We start from the raw sequence: 20885 nt of genomic DNA, 5'->3' as shown, positions 1-20885 counted from the left end.
GGGAGTGGGGAGCGCTGGGACTGGGGAGGGGATGGGACTGGGGAGGGGATGGGACTGGGGAGGGGATGGGAGTGGGGAGCGCTGGGACTGGGGAGGGGATGGGACTGGGGAGCGCTGGGAGTGGGGAGGGGATGGGAGTGGGGAGGGGATGGGAGTGGGGAGGGGATGGGACTGGGGAGGGGATGGGAGTGGGGAGGGGATGGGACTGGGGAGGGGATGGGAGTGGGGAGCGCTGGGACTGGGGAGGGGATGGGACTGGGGAGGGGATGGGACTGGGGAGGGGATGGGAGTGGGGAGCGCTGGGACTGGGGAGGGGATGGGACTGGGGAGCGCTGGGACTGGGGAGGGGATGGGACTGGGGAGCGCTGGGACTGGGGAGGGGATGGGACTGGGGAGCGCTGGGACTGGGGAGGGGTGGGACTGGGGAGGGGATGGGACTGGGGAGGGGATGGGACTGGGGAGCGCTGGGACTGGGGAGGGGATGGGACTGGGGAGCGCTGGGACTGGGGAGGGGATGGGACTGGGGAGCGCTGGGACTGGGGAGGGGATGGGACTGGGGAGGGGATGGGACTGGGGAGGGGATGGGACTGGGGAGCGCTGGGACTGGGGAGGGGATGGGACTGGGGAGCGCTGGGACTGGGGAGGGGATGGGATTGGATGAAAGGCAAAGTAGTCGTGTTATCTTAGAATCATAGAATGGATTGGGTTGGAAAAGATCTCCAAGATCATCAAGTCCAACCCTTGGTCCAACTCCAGTCCCTTTACCAGATCATGGCACTCAGTGCCACAGCCAAGCTCACCTTAAAAACCTCCAGGGATGGGGAATCCACCCCCTCTCTGGGCAGCCCATTCCAATGCCTGAGCACTCTCTCTGCAAAGAATTTTTTTCTGCTCTCTACCTTGGATTTCCCTTGGCAGAGCTTGAGCCCATCGTGCCCCCTTGTCCTATGAGCTAAACACACACAGATGTGCAGGTGCCAGAGCACAGTGAGCACCCAGAACAGTGCCATGTCTGGATCTGTTATTTGCTAAGTAGTTTTGGTTTGTGTGGTACAAAATACACACCAAGATGTTGCCAGTCTGCTTCTGAATCACAGACTATCCTGAGTTGGGAGGGACCCACAAGGACCATCGAGTCCAACTCTTAAGTCAGTGGCCCACTCAGGGGATTGACCCATGACCTTGGCATTGTTACAGCCAAGTTTTAACCTACTGAGCTATCTCAGGGTCAGGAGCACAGAGTTAGATGAAACTTCACAATTAATATAAAGACAAAGTAAAAGGTGACATTGCAATATTTTATTCAAGTCGGGTTTGGGTTTTTTATCCATTTTTAGTAGTGTCAAGTACAGCATTTTGGGGTCTAGTTCCACACAAAATGGAAGACTCTCTAAAAATGTACCCATTTAGTTGCTAAAAAAATGTGGTAATAAAACAAAACTTCCATTTTAGATTTAGTGATGCAACTCTGTGATTGCAGTCGCAAACTCTTCCCTGTTTCACCAGCTTTGAGGTCAGTGCAGGGGAAGGAACCACAACACAGGACAGGCAGTATTGGCTGAGTCACATCAAACCTCCTCCCAACAGACTTGGACAAGGTGCACAACCTAAAGCGTTCTGGAGACAGCTGGGGGTGTGGGGGAACCAAACAACACAAACCATTCATGGCATACACATCTTAAAAAAGATAAAAAATTAAAATCCCTTTTTCAGACAGGTCTGCACATTCCCTCGTCAATGGAAACCTTAAGTGTCAGAACATTTTGCTGAATTAACAGTACAAAGGAGTGGGCTGCACCTAAATCCTCAGTTTTATACAACATTAACACACTCCTTGGGCCATCAATAAGTTAGCAGAGGTAATCAACACCTTCCTCCTTCCTATTGTGGCAGCTGACAGATGTGAGGAGCAATTGCAGTTGGCAGATGTGAGGAGCAATTACATAACGGAAAAAAAGCCTGGAATTAGGAATTTCTTTTTTATGCTTTTGTCTCCACTTCTTGAACAACATCGTTTTTAAAGCTTAGCTGTCTTTAACCAGCACTAGCAGGACTGACACGTAGCAATACTCGCACCCCAGACAAAACATTGAAAGGTACACTATATTCTGAAGGTAGCTATGCTGTATTTTCAGATTAACAACTGGGAAATCTCTCCTTATGCTTCAAATTCCAGTCCTAGACCAAGTTTGTGACCACCTGCGTTGACATTCTTGCCATCCAACAAAGCTGACAATGTCAGTTTGATACCTGCAAAATAGAGAAAAGTGAGAGAAAAATCAACCTAAGATGTGGAATGAGCTTTACATTCAGTGTCTGTGCTCCTGCTTTAATTTCCTGGGTAGGCAGCAGGTTAACAGGATTTGGCAGCTGGCCTTGTAAGGACTGGGAATTTTACAACAATTTGCAGATAAGAAATCTTTCTGAATTATGAAATTTATAATAAACCCACGATGATGGATTCTGCTTCTATCACTCTGAGTAATTAAAATTCTGACTCAATTCACTGCTGCTGCCCTACTGATTAATCTAATTTTAGAGTCCAGTATTATGAAAAACTGGGACCTTGATACATGCCCACCTTTCCAAACCACTTTAAAACCAAGGTAAAGCCCAAGCCCTGCCTGCTGTAATATCTCATGTCAATCTGCTCAGCATTCTGGCAGCAGATTTATTAGACTACTTAAAACCAATTTCACAGCAGTAAGATCGTCCTCTTCCTGGGCCAGAGGACCTTGACAAAGTCACATTGTCAAGCAAAATAAACTCAGTAATGAGAAGCCTCTGAAAGTATTAAAAATGTGTTTACTTCTCTGCGACACAACTAATTATAGATATATTTTGTATCAACATAAGAGCGTATCTGACTGGTCACTGGACCATGGGCTCTAATAATTCTGCTTCCAACAGGCATCCAAAATTAACAGAGCAGTCCCTGCAAAGGTTCAGCACTGGCTTGCCAAGCAGAGCAGCAATCTTACAAAATCCATCACATTTTGTCACCAAAGATACTCCTGATATTTCAAGATTACAATATCACTTTATTAATTCTGACTTTTTTCTGCTTAGACCTACCTGGCTTTAAAGTCTGAGTGTATCCTAACCCGATCAGACTGGAGTTGTTCACTTTAGCCTTAAAGGAGGGAAAAAAATACAGCATTATTTAGTAATAAATAGTAATTTTAGTAAATAATATCTTTCTTCAAAGTCCTTTCCACTTGAAAATGAAGCAACAATTTTTAAATCCCCAAAAATTTAAAGTAATTTTGCCAGAACTTTAACCCCCAAATCTCAAACAATCTACTGTAGAAAACAAGGGTTTTACTGACAGAGTTTTTAATTTTTTTCCAGACTGACACAATAACAGTCTCCAAATAGTGTCCAATAACACAATAAACCATTCTGTGTCTCTTTTAAGGAAAATCCAATAGCTGTGCTCTCAGGCTGCCAAACCCAAGACAAACAGATCCATCTGCCAACTCCACAGCACAGAACTGCAGCGAGACCTTACTCTGCTAATGCAAAGGCTGCTCCCCATTCCATCACAGGCACTTATTTTCAAATGCTTATACATGAACGTGCACAGGACTCACAGAGAAAGAGGCATCTGTGTCAAGCTGATACTTGGCTGCGATTCCAAAGCGGGTGTTGCTGTTTCCGGCTGTCCAGGCGAGATTCACGGCCGTCTCCAGCTTGTCATTCACCTTCTGGTAAATGGAGCCACCAAATTCTGTGCCATCATTCCTGGAAGGAAGGCACTGGTGTAGTTTGAAAAGCATCCCAAAACAATCCTCTTTTATTTTCCCATTTGCACAACACCTCATTAAATATCCCTGTGACAGCTCCGATGGAGACACGTTGGTTATGAAGTTACTTTTAGATGCCTGTGATGCCAAAAGGGTTTTTGTTCTGATTTTCACATTTTGTAGATTTTAGGAACACAGTAGTTGTAGATTTTTAGAGGGTTAATATTTCTAACAGTTTAATGCCTTTCTATCACTACCCCTGTCCCAGAACAGGGAGCTCAAATTCCTTTAGTTAATTAATCTTGTTTAGACTCCTTTCCAAGGTAGAGCTGAAGGATATCAGAAGGCCCACAGAATGAAACATAAACACAGGTCAGAGTGACCCAAAAGCCAGAATTGGATGAACTCCAAGGGACCTTTGTGTGCCTGAGGAAGAAGAGCTGATGAAGACAGAGGGTCCTGATGACCCCAGACCCAATTCCAGGGGTTGGTCCAGGGGTGGGACTGGGGCTGGACTGAGAAATGTGTAAAGCAATGATTGGAGGGATCTTATTATAAAAGCCATGGAAACAAGAACTGGGACACATGGATGTCATCCTGTATTCCTGTGGGCTGTAGGCCCTGTGGTATTAAAGGACCTTTACTTTTTATCTTACCCTGCACTAACGTGGCTCAGAGTCCTGTTTTTGGGGGGAAGGGTCATTCACAGCATCACCTGAATTAATTGATTTCTGTATTCCAACAACTTCTGAAACTGAAAATCTATGACAAATGATCAAAAATTAGAGCAATGATCACAACTTCCAATTTTCCCCTTCCTGTAGATGGAGATCTTTGTAGTAAAGAGATTTATTTTCCCCTGCATGTGTCTTTTCCCTGTGAATGTCTCTGATGCCAAAGAGGTTTTTGATTTTTGATTTTTTCATTTTATAGATTTTAAAAGTACTTGTAGCTGTAGCAAATGTAGATTTAATGTGCTAGTATTCTGGCAGCCTAAGTTCACTGTTTATACATCCTAACCCCTACCACAGATCAGTAGCTCAGATTCTTTTAGCTGTTTAGGCTCTCTTCAAGGCAGAAAAGCTGAAGACTGTCAGAAAGGCCTACAGAATGAAACATAAACACAGGTCAGAGTGTCCCAGAAGTCAGAACTGGAAGAACTCCAGAAACCAGAGGAAGAGGAGCTGATGAAGACAGAGGGTCTCAACAACCCCAGCCCCAAATCCTGGGGTGTTGGAACAGGGGTGGAACCGGGGCTGGACTGAGAGATGTGTAAATGATTGGGTGAACCATGTAAGAAAAGGCATGGAAAGTAGAGCATGAGAGCACGTGCATGTCATCAGGTATTCCTGTGGGCCTCTGGCCTGATATTAAAGGACTTTGCTTTTTATCTTATCCTACACTAACGTGGCTCAGAGTCCTGTTTTGTGGGGGTGCTCTCACAGCATCATCTCCCTCGTGCCCTGAGAGGGAGTCACAGAGCTGAGTCATCCCCAGACTGCCCTGTCAGCACACTTTAACCACACACAGAGGAACTGGACCAGAAGAGAAGATGCCAATTTAATGTCTGACTCTATTGGCTTTTGCAAATGAATTCCATTTGCAACAGTCCTTATGGTAATATCTGGTGAAGGCTGGAGAAGGGACTGGAGCACAAGTGCTGTGGGGAGAGGCTGAGGGAGCTGGGGGTGTTCAGCCTGGAGAAGAGGAGGCTCAGAGGTGAACTCAGCACTGTCTGGAACTGCCTGAAGGAAAGTTCTGGCCAGGTGGGGGTTGGTCTCTTCTCCCAGGCACTCAGCAATAGGACAAGGGGGCACGATGGGCTCAAGCTCTGCCAGGGGAAATTGAAGTTGGAGAGCAGAAAAAAATTCTTTGCAGAGAGAGTGCTCAGGGATTGGAATGGGCTGCCCAGAGAGGGGGTGGATTCCCCATCCCTGGAGGTTTTTAAGGTGAGCTTGGCCGTGGCACTGAGTGCCATGATCTGGTAAAGGGACTGGAGTTGGACCAAGGGTTGGACTTGATGATCTCAGAGGTCTTTTCAACCCAATTGATTCTGTGTTTCTATGGATGTGGCACTGAGTGAGAATCCACATCTTGATCCAATCCCACTGTGATCACCAGCCCAGGGCACTCTGTGCCCTGGGCTGGTGATCACAGTAGGGTTGGACCAAGGGTTGGACTTGATGATCTTGGAGGTCTTTTCCAACCCAATCCATTCTATGATTCTATGATCTGTGTCAGTCTCTGGACTAGAAGCTGATTTGGCTTTGCAGAGAGCACTGACCCACAGCTGAATGAGGAGCAGCACAACTTCCAATTGCCACTGCCACCAATGTCACACAGGGAATGAAGTGTGGTGAATAAAAGGCAAAGTGTTAGAGCATGCAGAGCACAGAAACAAGAGCAAAACACTCCTAAAGGCCTTGCACTCCTTGTAAACCAGTGAGCACCTGAACTTCCATTTTCACTCATTTCCTTACAAGAGGATACAACCTGCAGAAATCAGGCTTTAAACCCCTGGAAGATCTCTGCAAATAAAATATTATGATTATTTCTAAACTGTAAAATAATCTGGTTCCAATTATTATAGTACACCAGGCCTTTAGTGATTAAAATGGGGTAGTTTTAGAATCTTTTCCCTTTTCCTCCTTTGGATGTTCCTTGGCTCATTCCAGTTGCACAAACAGCAATAGCAGCAGCCTTTTAAGTTGTTAGAGCAATTCTTCCAGAAAAACACTACAATACTTACTTCAGGTAAGACTGAAGCTCAAATTAACTGCATGTGCTTGGCTCTCAAGAAAAGGAGAGATTAAAAAGGACTGAGGAGAGCTGGGTATAGAGGCAGATTCTGTGCAAGGTCCCCACACAGCTCTGTCTTGACCTGCAACACTGGGGGGGCAGGCTGAGCTATGCTTAAAAATGAGGAAAGTCATTTAAAACTAGAAATTATCCAGCCCTACCTCCATTATTATTTATTATTAATAAAGCCACAGCTTCTTTTAATGCTGCTAGTAATAATAGCACATTTCAGATGTAGATTAAAAAAAACCTTAGCCTTCTATGAAAGTTAATATATTAAGGCAACCTTAAGGAAAGCAACTTGCTGCTGTCCCCAGCTGGTCTGTGTAATGCCAGGAACAAAAACAAAGCTTCAAGCCCCACCTAATTAAATTATCAGCTCTGCCACAGCATCCCTGTGAAACTCTGACCTGTGCAGATAAAACTGAGTCCCACACACAGCTCTTTTTGGGACTATTTAAAAGCTCTGACACGTTTCAAAGCTGAAACACATCAAACACCTGACTAACCTGCTATTAACAATAAACAGGATTTCTACTCATATCACACATCTGTGGTTTTGAACAGTAACAGCAACCTGAGAGACAGACCCTCAGGAATCCAAGGAACAGTTAGATCTGAGCCCCTGCTGATGTTACAAAGTGATTTTCTGCTGTTGCTCTAATTAATGCTAATAATAATCACAGCATTTTGCAGCAAAGCCAATAATGCAATGTTTTGAACTGTTACAGTGCAACAGAGACCAGAGTCACTGTGATTGAACTGCTGAGTGAAAGGACCCACATGATGTTTGGATGCAGGTTCCCTGCCCACATTTCTGTGCCTTGGCAATGCTTCAGACACTGTCTGGGCCGTGGGGGTTCCACTGTCCCACAGGCAGCAGGAGCTTCCTCAACCAGCTCTCTGCAAAGCAGCAGGAGACACACCAGAAGGCCTTTGAAGAAGGAGCTGCAGGAAGGCAGAACAGTTGTTCAGCCCCCAGATGGAAAGAGCCTGGAATAGCTCTGCTGCATGCAAAATATCCAATTACCCAAGGGCACGGAAAGGGGGGGCTGGAGCACGGATTAGGGATTGCCTAATCTGAAAAAACTGCCTGCCCCAAAGGCATAAATTGCTTTTTAAAGAGGAACAGGAGACAGAGAAATTAAGGTTTTCATGGAATTTGGTCCTTGTTTCCCACTGTTGACACACTCAGAAAGGACAAATGCTTGTGTAAAGATGTCATTAGGACCTGTAATACCAAAAAAACTTCTACATCATATCCCTTCCAACACTAAATCAAACCCAGTCCACGTCACTTCCAGCACTAAAACAAACGCAGTCCATGTCTCTTCCAGCACTAAAACAAACCCAGTCCATGTCTCACTCCCTTTTGCCTGTTCTTGTTCATCCTCTGATTAACTCTTTCACCTGCAGATCAAGCCACCATTTGGTTGGATGCTGACAGGTGCAAAAGGAAGGCACTGCTTTTATTTCAGCTTTCATAAAAAGTATTTTTATAACCTACTGTGGTAGTTTCAGTTTTATTACTCTGCTAACAGACTCTAATAACCCTTATCTCTTAGACAGCCACTGCACCCTTGGGTGCTCGGTGAGTTCCAGTTCCTTCCATCATGCACTCCCTCACCCACATAATTCAAAGAAAAGTTAATGCAGCTAAAAAAGTGCAGCTTGTCATCCTTAATGAAGAATTAATTTCAAATCCACCATTCCCTGGTTCCCCACTGGTGAACCTCCATCCCTTTCAATGTTCTAGTAAGCAGCAAAATCCTTTCTAATGCCTGTCTGCCAGTACTTACACATTAGTATGGAGCTGGAATTCATCAGTTTTATAGCCAACAGCAAAGTTGCTCTGGGTGACTCTGGACTTGGCTGTCTCAAAGGTCATTTGGTAGCCCGCCAGCCACCCCTCGTAGCCCAGCACGAGGGCCCCACGTATCGAAGGACCCGCGATGTCGAAGTCCATGTCACAGCCCAGGTTGATGTGCTCCCTTTTGTACACTGACTTAACCTTAGCACTCTTCTTCCTAAAGAGAAAACAGAGAAGCTCACACCTCTGCAAAGCTACACCTGTAGTTGGCAATCCCATCAAATGACTTCACTCAGTGTCGTGGTTTCTGCAGGCAGCCCCTGGAGAGCCACGTGGTATGTCACCTTCTTACCCTCCACCTCTGCAAAACCTAATTCAGTTACAGAGAATTATTTGCACTTGAGCAATAAAATGCAGTGTGGTGCCCCAGGAAGCACTTCTGGGCTGTGTTCTGAAAGGCACACAGGTGGGAGGTGACTAAAGTCCTCATCAACTGATCTGATGCTTCTGCAAGTCTGGCAGATGCAGGGAAGGAATGGAAGCTGCAGCAGTTCACAGGTTTGCCACCAAAAGTTCATAGTAGTTGGCCTGTCCCAAATAAACAATTTTTAGGCAACCCTAGTAAACTGGGTAATTTTATTTACTGTGACAGACATCAAGGATCACTGCTTTGCCTGCAGTTTCCTCCCCAGTTTCTCCTTAGGGTGCTTTATGAAGTGTAATGGTTACAGCCACCTGCAAGCTGAGGTTAACACAGAAATAAACTTCCCTGAGTCAACTGTTTCCTTTTATACTGTTGGCCAGGACAGTGTTTTCTCATTTGTCTTAGGCTGGTTTACATCAAGGGTGCAGACCCTCACAAGGCAAGAGAGTTACATCTAATACACTCAGCTACTCTTATTTAAGATTTTTTTCTTCCCTCTTTACACAGTTGTCTTTTGTCTTTGACCAAATCTTTAGTGAAATCTTTCTGGAAAAGTCAGGCTAATTTGAAATTTCAAATGAACCTTTCAAAACAGTCTCCAAGAATTGTATCAGTGCTGTATCAGACTCACACAGAGACTGCTCTCTTTTTTATTATTATTATTTCAGACTCAAGAATTTCTTGTGTTTTGCACAATCAGAACTAGAGTGCTGGAGTGCCAAAAGGCCTCAGCTGCAGCTGCTGTAGAACTCAGCAGTCCCACTCCCACCAATGTCACCAGGGACAGAGGCAAGAACAGGGAGCACTCCCAAAAATGACTTTCCTGCTGGAAGTCCCATCACAGTCAGTAACACGGGATGGGGAGAGGAGGTCTCATGGTCACACATGATGCATCCCTGTCAACCTACACCAGGTCCCACCAGGACTGAATCTCACTCAAATATTACCAATCCTACTCAAGTATAACAGTCCTCTAAGGCAAACATAACTCAGTGTCTGAGAGGTGCCTAAGAAGTAGTTATAGAGCTGTAACATCCTTCTCATACAAGGTTTTTTCTTTTTCATTTCTTTCAGAATCCTACAGTTAAATAATGATAACCAAACACTCCAGATTATTCTGATTCACAAGAACACCTTGTTAATCTAGAATTAGGAGTGGGCTGGAAGCAGCTGACCATGCAGGACACTAAAGGGTGAACCCCTGGGGCTGCCACCCCCGTGGCCTGCAGTGCAGGGTGTGCTCTGGGCAGCTGATGTGCATTTCCACTCACTGGCAGCACTGCTTGCACCAAGATAATCAGGGGAAAAAAATAAACCAACATCTAGCCCTACAGCTGCTGCTTAATCCCTGTGGCCCACATAAACCAGGGCATGCAGTGGCCGTGGCAGAGCAGCCACCACCGCTGTGGCACGCGGTGCCCGGCAAGAATTCAGGGGATAAATTCAGCTCAGGAGAAGAGCCCAGTTCTGTGCCAACCCATCAGAGCTGTGGCCAACTGGCTCCCAGAGCTTGTTAAGCTTTGCATTACAGCTGACTTGATTGGTGCTTTTACACAGGCAGCAGCTCAGGCTCTGACACAGCCAGGAATATGCAATGGGAGCACAAACAGTCTTTTCTTCACTCCCAAATTCTGACTCTAATTCTCAAGGTACTGTATGTAAAAGTTTGCCTGCTATAGCTTAGGATTAAGAGGGGATTGCTAAGATTTAAGAGAGGTACATGATTTCATTATACACAGGCTGATTATTAACTGCCTCAGTCTCTCAGGATAGGGAAATTAAGAATTCCTTTGAGTCACTTCAGCTTACTCACTTCTTACCCAGTGTTAGGAGAGAAGGTGGAGTCAAAGGTCAGCTTCAGGCCCCGTGCAAGCTGAACAGAAAACAAATTCACTGGTTGGATTTCTAATTAGAGAGTGGCAGAAGTCAACTTGCAAATTGCATTTTTGGAGCCAAAACTTACCTGGTCTTCAAGAGAAATCTCAGTGCCTAATGTGTTGTCGGTGTTCCACTTCTCTGTGAACATCAAGCCATACTCTGCCCATTTGTATTTTGTTTCCAAACTACCAGTGACTTTGTTTGTTTCTGAGTTTGCTGAACCTGAGCTTGTAAATTCCTAAAAGAAAAAGGAAAAAAAAAGAAAAAAATTCACATATATATATATATATAAAATATATATTTGTCAATAACATGTATCTGCACTCAGGCTTATAGAACATGTAGAACATATTAGTCATTATAATTTGTTGAATATTAGTTCAAAGGAACTTGCAAAGTTATATTGAAAAATGGGAAGGGGAGAGAGTAAGAGAGGCTTATTTATTTTGAAAAGAAATACACAGTAACCACAAAACCATTGCAATGTTTAGGATTTCAAAGTGTTTCCAAACTCACCAGTCCATTTTCAGACCTTGTTTTCAAGTCAAGCTTTATTAACCCAAAACCTAGAAGGTAAGTAAAAAATAAGGATCATATATATGCTAATTGGCAAAGCATTTCTGATTTATTTCTTAAAACTCCCCTCTAAACCACCTGTGAACTATTAAAAAGTGAAACCAAGGGTACAGTTCTCAAACTCTGTGTTTTTATGAAGCAGCCTATGCTCACTTGACTGATAATCCCAGTGACCTCAGCAATGAAACTGGGACTAAATTAGTTAATAATGCATTTATTCATAGTGAGCAGCACTCTGTTCATAATCAAACTACTGACATCAGTGATCCTACTTATCCATACAAAGAAACAGCCAGAATACAACACACAATTTCTCCCAAAACAGTTCCCAGTCCTACGTGGGACAGAAAGAATCTTGTCAAAAGAAAAGTAAATTATTCTCCCTCTCCAGACAGCAAGGGCAATGTGAAGCTGTGATGGAAAACTCTGTGGATTCTAATGGAAATTATTGGAATATTTTCAGGGAAAGGTAATGAAAGCCCAGCAGTTTCAGGAATCAGGTAGATAGCAAAAGATCAAACTCATTTTGGCTTTATTTACCATATCCCTTGGTGAAAACATCTCTGGCAGCTTTGCCCAGATCAGCATAAGCAGGTGGAACAGCCATTTTCTGGAAGGGAAAAATGAAGAAGTAAAAAAAGGAAATGACAATATACAGAAGCTTACTCAACTCACTTAAGTAACAACAAACTTATGTCCATTTCAACCACTTCTATTTGTATCCACTTCACCCCAGCCTGGAGCAGGCAGCTGTGGCAAGTATATAATGAAAGAAAAGGAACTGTCTGTGCCTTCCCAAAGAGTTGACTGTTGTTAAGAGTGTAACTGCACTCACGAACAACTACTGGGGTTTTAAACCATTTCTTGGAAACGTTTCTCCTGTTTCTCATAATGGATCTCTGCATTGTGATGTAAAGCAGGAGATGCAACCAGGACAGGCATCTACACCAAATGGGTGTCACCAAAATCAATAAATGGTCATTCTTCTGCTTCAGTTTCCACTGACTTTGCTATTGCTGTTAAGGGGTTAAGGTGGGTCTCCTTAGGCACTGACCTTGAAGTGTTTTTCTCTGCATCAACTGAGAAAAAATGAGCTTGCTGTGAGTTCAGCCAGAAGGGAGGGCGACCACAGCCCCACCTCAGCAGCCCCACGCAGAGTGGAGCTGCCTGCCAAGACCCTGCCCAGTGGTGGGGGCACCACAGGGGCATCTTCCTGCACTGTTTGGTTTGTTAGGGATGCCCACAGTGCCAGGGAGAGCCTCACTTTCCCACCCTCAGTGGCCTCCTGCAGGTGGGATGAATCCATCCCATCAGCTCAGCCACTGGGAAACCTGTTGCATCAAATATGATCCTTAGAGCAACAAACCAACCAAATCTCCTTTTTGATCCAAGTACAGTAATTTCTGTTTCCTTATTCGAGTACAGTCATCTCTTCAAGGGAAATAAAGGCAAGCCATCTGAAATGGAGTGCATCTTCTGTCTTTACAGACAGGATCTCATCATTTAAAAAGCAAAGGAGATCAATCACACTTAGGAAGCTAATCCTCTCAATACCAGATGTGGAACTAAACTTCCATATTCCCAAACTTTCTGGCTACACAAAAGCAATAAAGAGTTTAATACATAGGCATGCAAATGCTTAAAAAACTGCCTGCCAGTTCCTACTCCAGACTCTTCAAAGTTAGCAGCAAACCAGTCCTTTAAAGCCCAAAGAAGAGCTCGAGGGTGCTGTGGCAGTGCCCCTGGCTGCTCACTGGGACAGCTCTCAGAGCACAGCACCCCACCAGGATCACACAGGGACTCTCAGCAGCCACTCAGAGCCTCAGGCACTGCAGACAACAAGCTGCTGCTTGTTAAAGCAGGATATTGCTATTGCATAAAGGAAGAATCCCTGGCCTAGAGGGAACAAAACAGATCTGGTGGCTAAACAAAAGCAAGGTCTTCCCAGAACATAAATCAAGTTGGATCTAAGGGCAAAGGCCGTGGTGTAGCTCCAGTTGCACAGACTATCTGGGTGCATGGCATCTCCCTCCAGGTACAGTTCAGGAGGGAGGTGCAGCCCCAAACACACAAGCAGCTCAAGAGTTAAAATAAATTTATAAAAATGTAATAAAAAAGTATTATTCCAAAGTAGTTTTAGCTGCTTATATTGGACCTCAGCTTTGGGGGGTTTGTGAGAACAAGAAAGCAGGGATTTAATGTTTATACACAAAACCAGCCTTAAAAGAGGAGGGGGAAGAGGAAAAAAAAACAACAGGCACAAAAAAACCCCACAGCAAGTATTACCAGATTTCTTTGGGTAATTCCTCTGCTCCTCATACAACTCACTGGAGGCAGATGCAATGCCCTGCCTGGAGCTCACATCCCACAGTCAGGCAGCACTGAGGACAGGGATGGCAGGAGTCACTACTCTGTGTGTGCAGGAAATGCTTCTGCCAAGGCAGCACAGCCCCAGGAGAACCCTCTGATGGTTGTGCCATTCAGCATCATCAAAAATTAAAAGTGTTACAAATCCCTGCACTTGAAAAATCAAATAAGCATTGCTTTGAAAGGTAATGGACTGCTTTGCCAGCTGCACCTTGGAGTCTACCTGGTCTATTCTATCAACAGTCCCCTTCAGTCACTGCATAAAATCAAAATACTTTCTTGAAAAATGAATGCTGTGGGGTTGGATTTTCTCAGTTGTGTTTTTCCCACATCCAAGCCCAGGAAGCCCAGCTTTGTTCCCTGTGATCCCCTCTGGATGTGGCCAGGCTCTCTGGGTGGCTGAGCCGTGCCAGGCTGCTCCCCTGCTGCAGTCTGGGCCCAGAACAGTGGGAGACAGAGAGAGCTCCACTTAGACAATTACTATAATTAGGGGACAATGCTGAGAGCCAAATCCCTGCTGGTTGTAAGGCAGCTCATGGAACACACACAGAGCAAGGTGTTCCAAACTGCTGAGTGTGGCAAACACTGGGAGTGTGTACCTGGTGCTTAACCTGGCTGTTGGCAGCAAGAACAAAACAAAAATAATTCCTTGCCTTTGCAAGGGCTAATCAGAACCTCTCGTTTAGCAGATGGAAAACAAACCTGATTACATCCTGTGTGAGTGCAGGTTGTAAGACAAGCATGCTTAGTGGGGATTCAAACTCTTAAAGGATCAAGGAATGGCCGTGGCCGAGTGCCCTTCCTTTTCACCACTGGGATCCCTGCACATTAACTCAGATTAGGCTGGGGCTGAAATGAATTCATTGCTTTTATCCTTGTCCAACTGTGCAAACAGCTCAGCGTGACTGTGCACCTCAACTCCCCCCCAGGCAGGCCCAGTAGAGTATCTGTAACATACTCTAAGTAGGAAAATATTTTGATTTTCTTTAGCAAGAAACACCGTAGCACAAGTGATGACTGAAGAAAACCTGAAGTGAGGAGTCAGCTGTGAGCACATCCCCAGGAATGCCCAATTTCCAACTGCCACAGGGAGAAAACCAGGAGCTCTCCCTTGGCTGGGGGTCCCTCCCAACCAAACTATTCAGATTCCATGGAACCAGGAGCTCCCCTTAGAGCTGCAGGACCCAAGAGCCAGTCCCAGTGAAGATTTCATTAGGGGAGGCCAAATTTGAATATTTTCCAGTGTCACAGATGGCAACATTTTCATCCTGTGATGCAGTTGTGGGCAATTAAATCAAATTCAGTCCAACAAGCAGCAAACCCCCAGGGTGCCCCTGGCAAACAGAGGGACTGGCTGAACCAAAGGAAAACTCAGCTCTGCTTGGTAAACTCTTGTACATGCCTAAGTTCAAGTTTCCCTGCACAGACTTATCAACTTTATAATATTTACATGGGGGAAGGAGCAATCTAAAAATTTAAGATAAGAATAAAATCCATTTTAAGAAGAAAATTTCCATGAAGACAATGGAAGTCTATCAGATTCAAGGCTAAGGAAATAAAAAGGTTGGACTTAACCTTATTGCAGCCACATTTTTTCCCAAAAGGTTTGAACCTGCCTACCATTTCTTGATGGTAACAGTAGCTCTGAACATTCCAGCTCCCTGTCTGCAGGAGCATTATCCCTGAGCTGGGGACAGCTGGGAGGGACAGCCAGCAATGGGTTAGAGACCAGGCACAGTCTGTCAGCAGGGGCAAAAATGCTCATGAGAGTCTCTTGCCTCAAGATTAAAAAAAAATATTAATTTATTTGTTATTTATCTCCTTCATTAAAGGAAAAATTAGTCCTTGGAATGAAGCGACTTTGAAGGCCCTTTCTGGACCTGCAGCCTGTGCAGGGTCATTTCCCAGCCAAGGTGTGTTGTACCAGCAGACCATGAAGGGCCTTTGCTGTCAGACAGGACAGGCCCAGCTCTCTGTGTGCCACAGCAGGCTGGAGCCACCAGCTCCATGTGGCACCACTGTCCCTGTGCCACCACTCAGCCTTTGCTCTCAGACCCCAAAACCTGGATGGTGGCACAGCAGGCTGGAGCCACCAGCTGCACATGGCACTGCTGTCCCTGTGCCACCATCCAGCCTTTGCTCTCAGACAGGACAGGCCCAGCTCTCCTTCAGGCTGGAGCCACCAGCTCCACATGGCACTGCTGTCCCTGTGCCACCATCCAGCTTTTGCTGTCAGACAGGACAGGCCCACAGCAGGCTGGAGCACTTCCATGTGGCACTGCTGTCCCTGTGCCACCATCCAGCTTTTGCTGTCAGACAGGACAGGCCCAGCTCTCTGTGTGCCACAGCAGGCTGGAGCCACCAGCTCCACATGGCACTGCTGTCCCTGTGCCACCATCCAGGTTTTGCTCTCAGACAGGACAGGCCCAGCTCTCCTTCAGGCTGGAGCCACCAGCTCCACATGGCACTGCTGTCCCTGTGCCACCATCCAGGTTTTGGTCCCAGACAGGACAGGCCCAGCTCTCTCTCAGGCTGGAGCCACCAGCTCCACATGGCACAGCTGTCCCTGTGCCACCCTTTGGGCTGCTGGGGGAGCACAGGGCTGGCTCTGCAGGTTGGGATTCAGGATCCAGACCCCAAAGCCCTCCAAGCCGTGCCCACGCTGTGCCCCAAATCAGGCTGAGCAGCCTCAGTGAGCAGAGATTTCAGAACACACCATAAAATGCATGCACAGTCATGCCGAGGTCAAACACCAGCTGGGCACACTCAGGAGGCTCTGGAGCAGCACGAGGTTTGGAAATACTCAGCACTGTGGGGCACAACACTCAGCAACACTTTTTGCCCCAACTTGCTGCCGTGCCAACGTCACATAATCCATGCACCACTATGACTCAAAATTTAAGAGCTGGGAATGCAGAGCTGCTTTTGTGCAGCCATTCCCAAGCCATGCAGTGTCCCTGGGACACTCACAGCAGCCCAGCCCTCCTGCTGCAGCTTTGCCTGGGAACTGCATGCATGAAAGAGCAGATTTAAAGCTTGGTTTATGCAGGATCTCTGTAGCTAATAAACACAGGAGCACAGAGGACATAAAACCTTTAAAAGCCAATGTAAATATTATTATTTAGGCTACACTAATTATGGAATTAAAGAAAGAGACAGCCTGCTCTTAATTGTATGGGTATAAATTAAGAATTGCAATGTTATATGGTAACCCCTTATTAAACTATCACAGATAAATATCAATTACATGAAGCTGGGGGATGCTGCAGCTTGCTGTGAGCTGCAAGGGAAGGACACAGAACCACACACCCTACGTTATGTTACATGAAACATTCCTGTTAACTGTTCCTGTGGAATACCTGCAGAGGAGCAGGGGAGGACTGTTGCTGTCCCACCCCACAGCCTGCTCAGGAAGGGACATGTCCCTCGCTCCAGGCCTGCTGCAGGAACACCCAGCCCCAGATCAATGGGGGTGACTAATTAAAATGGAATTTCGTCTTCCAGCACAATGGGATGGCTCACACAGAAGAGGAGCACCTGCCACACTGGTGGATGGGTTTTTCCCCACCTGCAGCAGATGCCAAACTCAGGAGGGCCTGAGCTGTGTGTCCTGCCTGCATCCCACAGTGCCAGGGCCATTCTCCTGCTGCCATGGCAACCCACAGTGATGTCCTCACACCTTCACACCCCCACACAGACCCCAAAATGGGGGCAGGAAGAACAGGGGCAGTCTGGGGATCAGAGCAAACATTTGATGGGCAGTGCTGGGGGAAAGGATTATTCTGGAATGCCATTTTAATAGTGCAAAACCCCATTTTGGAAGGAATTCTGGCAAAATTTCATAGTTGAAATGTCATGAGACAGGTGATCACTCAACCATCCACTGCACCCAACAAAACAAAGTACAACACACCTCTGACCCTCACCAAACCACCTGAGAAACACGCTGGGATCTGTTTCTGCTGGAATAGGCTATAAATATTCCCCAGAGGCACAACCCTGCGCTGGTCACCGAGGATGAGTCAGCCCCGCTCCGTTTGCAGGAAATTTTCTTACTTTTCTTTTTACTTGTTGTGTTTGTTGCAAATACCCAAAGCCTGAGCGAGCCTTTCCCCCTGCAGCACGAGTTGTGACGAGGCAGAAGGGAGGGAGGGAGGGACGGAGGGAGGGAGGCAGCGGCCGCAGAGTCCTCGGGCTCTAAAGGACATTATTTATTCCCGGACTGCAGAGTCACATTCCGGGAACGGGCGGGACGAGACGGGAGCAAAAACCACCCACCCAAAATCACCCACCCCGAAACACCCACCCAGAATCACCCACCCCAAAATCGCCCCCCGGGGGTGCTTGGCGCGGGGTCTGGATGAGTTTCCCAGCCCGCCCGGAGGGCCGCGGGGCTGGAGCGGGGCAGGTGCGGCCACCGCGGCCTCCGCTCGCCGGGAACGGCAGAAACGGCAGAGCCCGAGCGCGCCGTGCCCCAGGGGCCGCCCCGCCGGGCTCGTCCACCCTATTCCATTCCATTCCATTCCATTCCATTCCATTCCATTCCATTCCATCCCATTCCATTCCATCCCACCGCCCGGGTGCGGGTCCCCCCGGCACAGCCCTACCTGCTCCCGCTGCCGCTGCCGCTCCGCCTCGGCCTCGGCCGGCCCCGCTGTCCCCGCCCGGCGCCTCCCCCCGCGCTCTGCGGCGGCGGCTGCGCGACAGAGGGAGGGACAGCGGGGCGGGACCGGGGATGGAACGGCGGGAGGGACCGGTGGGGCCAGCCGGGAATGGAACGGCGGGGCGGGGCGAGACGGGGCGGGAACGGCGAGGCGGATACGGGGACGGGGCTGGGCAGGGAGCGGGACACCGCCTGGAAAAGGGAAACCGCGGGGAAAAGGGACATGGTGGGGAAGGGGACACTGCGGGGAAAAGGGACATCAAGGAGGAAAAGGGGCCCGGCGGGGAATAGGGACATCGAGGGGAAAAGGGACACTGCTGGGACAGGGGTCACTGCGGGGAAAAGAGACACCGCGGGGAAAATGGATCTCTCCAGGACACGGGACCCCGTCGGGACACGGGACACTGCGGGGAAAGGGGACCCCGCCGGGAAAAGGGACCACGCGGGGAAAAGGGACATCGAGGGGAAAAGGGACACTGTGGGGAAAAGGCGCACCGCCGGGAAAAGGGACGCTGCTGGGGCAGGGGACACTGCGGGGAAAAGGGACATCGAGGGGAAAAGGGAACACTGCGGGGGAAAGGGACACCAGCGGGAAAAGGGACATTGCTGGGACAGGGGACAGTGCGGGGAAAAGGTACATCGAAGGGGTAAGGGACCCTGCCGGGAAAAGGGGACACTGTGGGGAAAGGGGCCCCCGCCGGCCCCAGGGCGCAGCATCCCCGAGCTGCACCATTCCAGCCCCGGAGCACCCGCAGCCTCTCGGGCACCAGGAGGAAACGAGACGAAACGACCTTTAAAGGTCCCTCCCAACCCAAACTATTCGGATTCCGTGAAACATCCCATTTAGTTAGAATTAGTTAAATTAGAATTGCCTAGAATTAGTTCGATTCTGACTCCTTATCTTGTTAACATTCCCATTCACCATATCCTTGTTGAGGCAAGAGTGGTGAGAGAGGAGGAAGAGAGAGGCTCAGAGAAGGTCTATGAGCAGGTTGAGGCAGTGTGTGATGGCTGAGGAATGTCCAAAAGAGCTGTCAGAGAGCCGGGGTCAGCAAGGCAACAATCTCCCACAGTGGGGACTCTCCATGGGGCATGGAGAGGCTCCCACGAATTAGAGAGTTGGCATTTTTCCCAGCTCTTCCTCAGACACATGAATCAGCCTACAGGGGCTGCTGGGTCCAGAACAAAACTCCCCCAGTGACAAAAGGTCGGGCAGGGAGCACTCTGCTATCAGAGGGGAACAGCTGAAGCCAGGCTGCTCTCAGGATGAGATATAAACCCAGAACTCACTGTTGGAGCCCCCGAGGGAGCTTAGAGCATCACCCACAAGATGAATAGGAGAATCATCCCAGCCAGGAAACTGCTGATGGTCTGGATGGTCACCCTTCTGCCCCCACCACCCAAGGGAGATTTGTCTTAGAAAAAGAGTCATTGCTAAGAATTCACATCCCACTCACAGGAACTCTTTTTTTTTCTTTTTTCCCAATTAATTCTTTCCCACTCTTTCTCTCTCACACAGTGGGAATGGATGGCGAGAGGAGGCAGTTTTCCTGCTTGTGTTCTCACTTGGTTCATGCCTTTGATTTCCCAACAGCATCTGTCCAAAAGGCACTGCTCCCACAGCCAGCACAGGTCTGCCCCCTGAGCAGGTGACTGTACGTGCCCCAGCACAGCCCAGGAGCGAGGGCAGAGCCATCCTGTCACACACCCCGAGCACTCATGAACTTTGGACAGGGTTCAAACTAAATAAACCCTGCAAGGGACTTAATGTTAAACTGAAAATGTGTAAATGGAGTGGCCTGTGGAATTCAATGAGATCTCAGGAATTTCTTGGCACTATGACAGAGTGGTAGAGGAAAAAGGGTTGTGTGTACACACCGACCTTGGAAATGCAGCCATGGCAGCAAAGGCTGAAGGGTTTGTGCCTGATACCAAATCCTCATTAAAATAAAGTGCACAGCCTGCCACCAGGGCAGGAACCTATAAGAGGTCTCTCTCAAATTTTGCAAGTTCTTCTAACCACAGTCATTTGGTTGATCCAGGTACCCCTTTTGTAACCAGAGCACAGGGTTGCAATCATGAAGTGTCAGCTCTGGACAGGCTCTTGGTTCTCTCACTGGCAGCAGCTGGTGCCTTCCCTCTTCCCCTGAATCCTGGGGCTTGTTGGAGCCTACTCTGGGGTAACTTCAATCCCTGTCCCATGAAAAAAAGCCAAGTCCAGCAGAAACGGTGGGCAGCTCTTTGCTGGGGGGCACTGACCCTCCTCCTGCAGGAGGCAGAGCAGCAGGAGGGGTGAGGGGGCTGCGGGTGCAGAGACAGGACCTTGGAGGGGATCAGGGGCACAGCACATCCCCATCACCCCTTGGACTCAGCCACGGGGGGCATTTTCACCCTGAGCAGCAGCTCCTCACCTTGCCCCTGCCAAAGTGCAGCCTCAGCCCTCACCACAGTGAGTGTGAATAATACAGTTCTGCCTCCCGGCCTGGCTCCCTCCCTCACCTCTTCCTGCTGCTGCCCAACTTATCAAACATATTCTTTTATTACCTCCAGGCATAACCCCCTCATTTATGACCTGTGGATGTGCAGAGAGTGCAGCCTGTTCCCTGCAGCTTTTCTTTATCT

The 20885-nt window shown here is 47.8% G+C and overlaps 1 protein-coding gene across 1 annotated transcript; it reads right to left on the bottom strand.

Moving 5' to 3' along the window:
* Positions 1-1277: 1277 nt before the first annotated feature.
* On the bottom strand, positions 1278-18329 carry VDAC1 (voltage dependent anion channel 1). The gene is made up of 9 exons (XM_071570216.1): positions 18208-18329; positions 11774-11843; positions 11174-11223; positions 10743-10895; positions 10600-10652; positions 8345-8572; positions 3594-3744; positions 3076-3133; positions 1278-2250 (listed from the first exon to the last, which is right to left on the bottom strand). The coding sequence occupies exons 2-9, from the start codon at positions 11838-11840 to the stop codon at positions 2159-2161; spliced, it is 852 nt and encodes a 283-aa protein (XP_071426317.1). The 5' UTR covers positions 11841-11843; positions 18208-18329; the 3' UTR covers positions 1278-2158.
* Between the last annotated feature and the right edge of the window lie 2556 nt (positions 18330-20885).

The sequence above is a fragment of the Pithys albifrons genome, chromosome 15 (assembly GCF_047495875.1).
Source record: "Pithys albifrons albifrons isolate INPA30051 chromosome 15, PitAlb_v1, whole genome shotgun sequence".
NCBI lineage: Eukaryota > Metazoa > Chordata > Aves > Passeriformes > Thamnophilidae > Pithys > Pithys albifrons.
The sequence above is the reverse complement of the archived record's forward strand: the minus strand, read 5'-3'. Positions and strand labels throughout refer to the sequence as shown.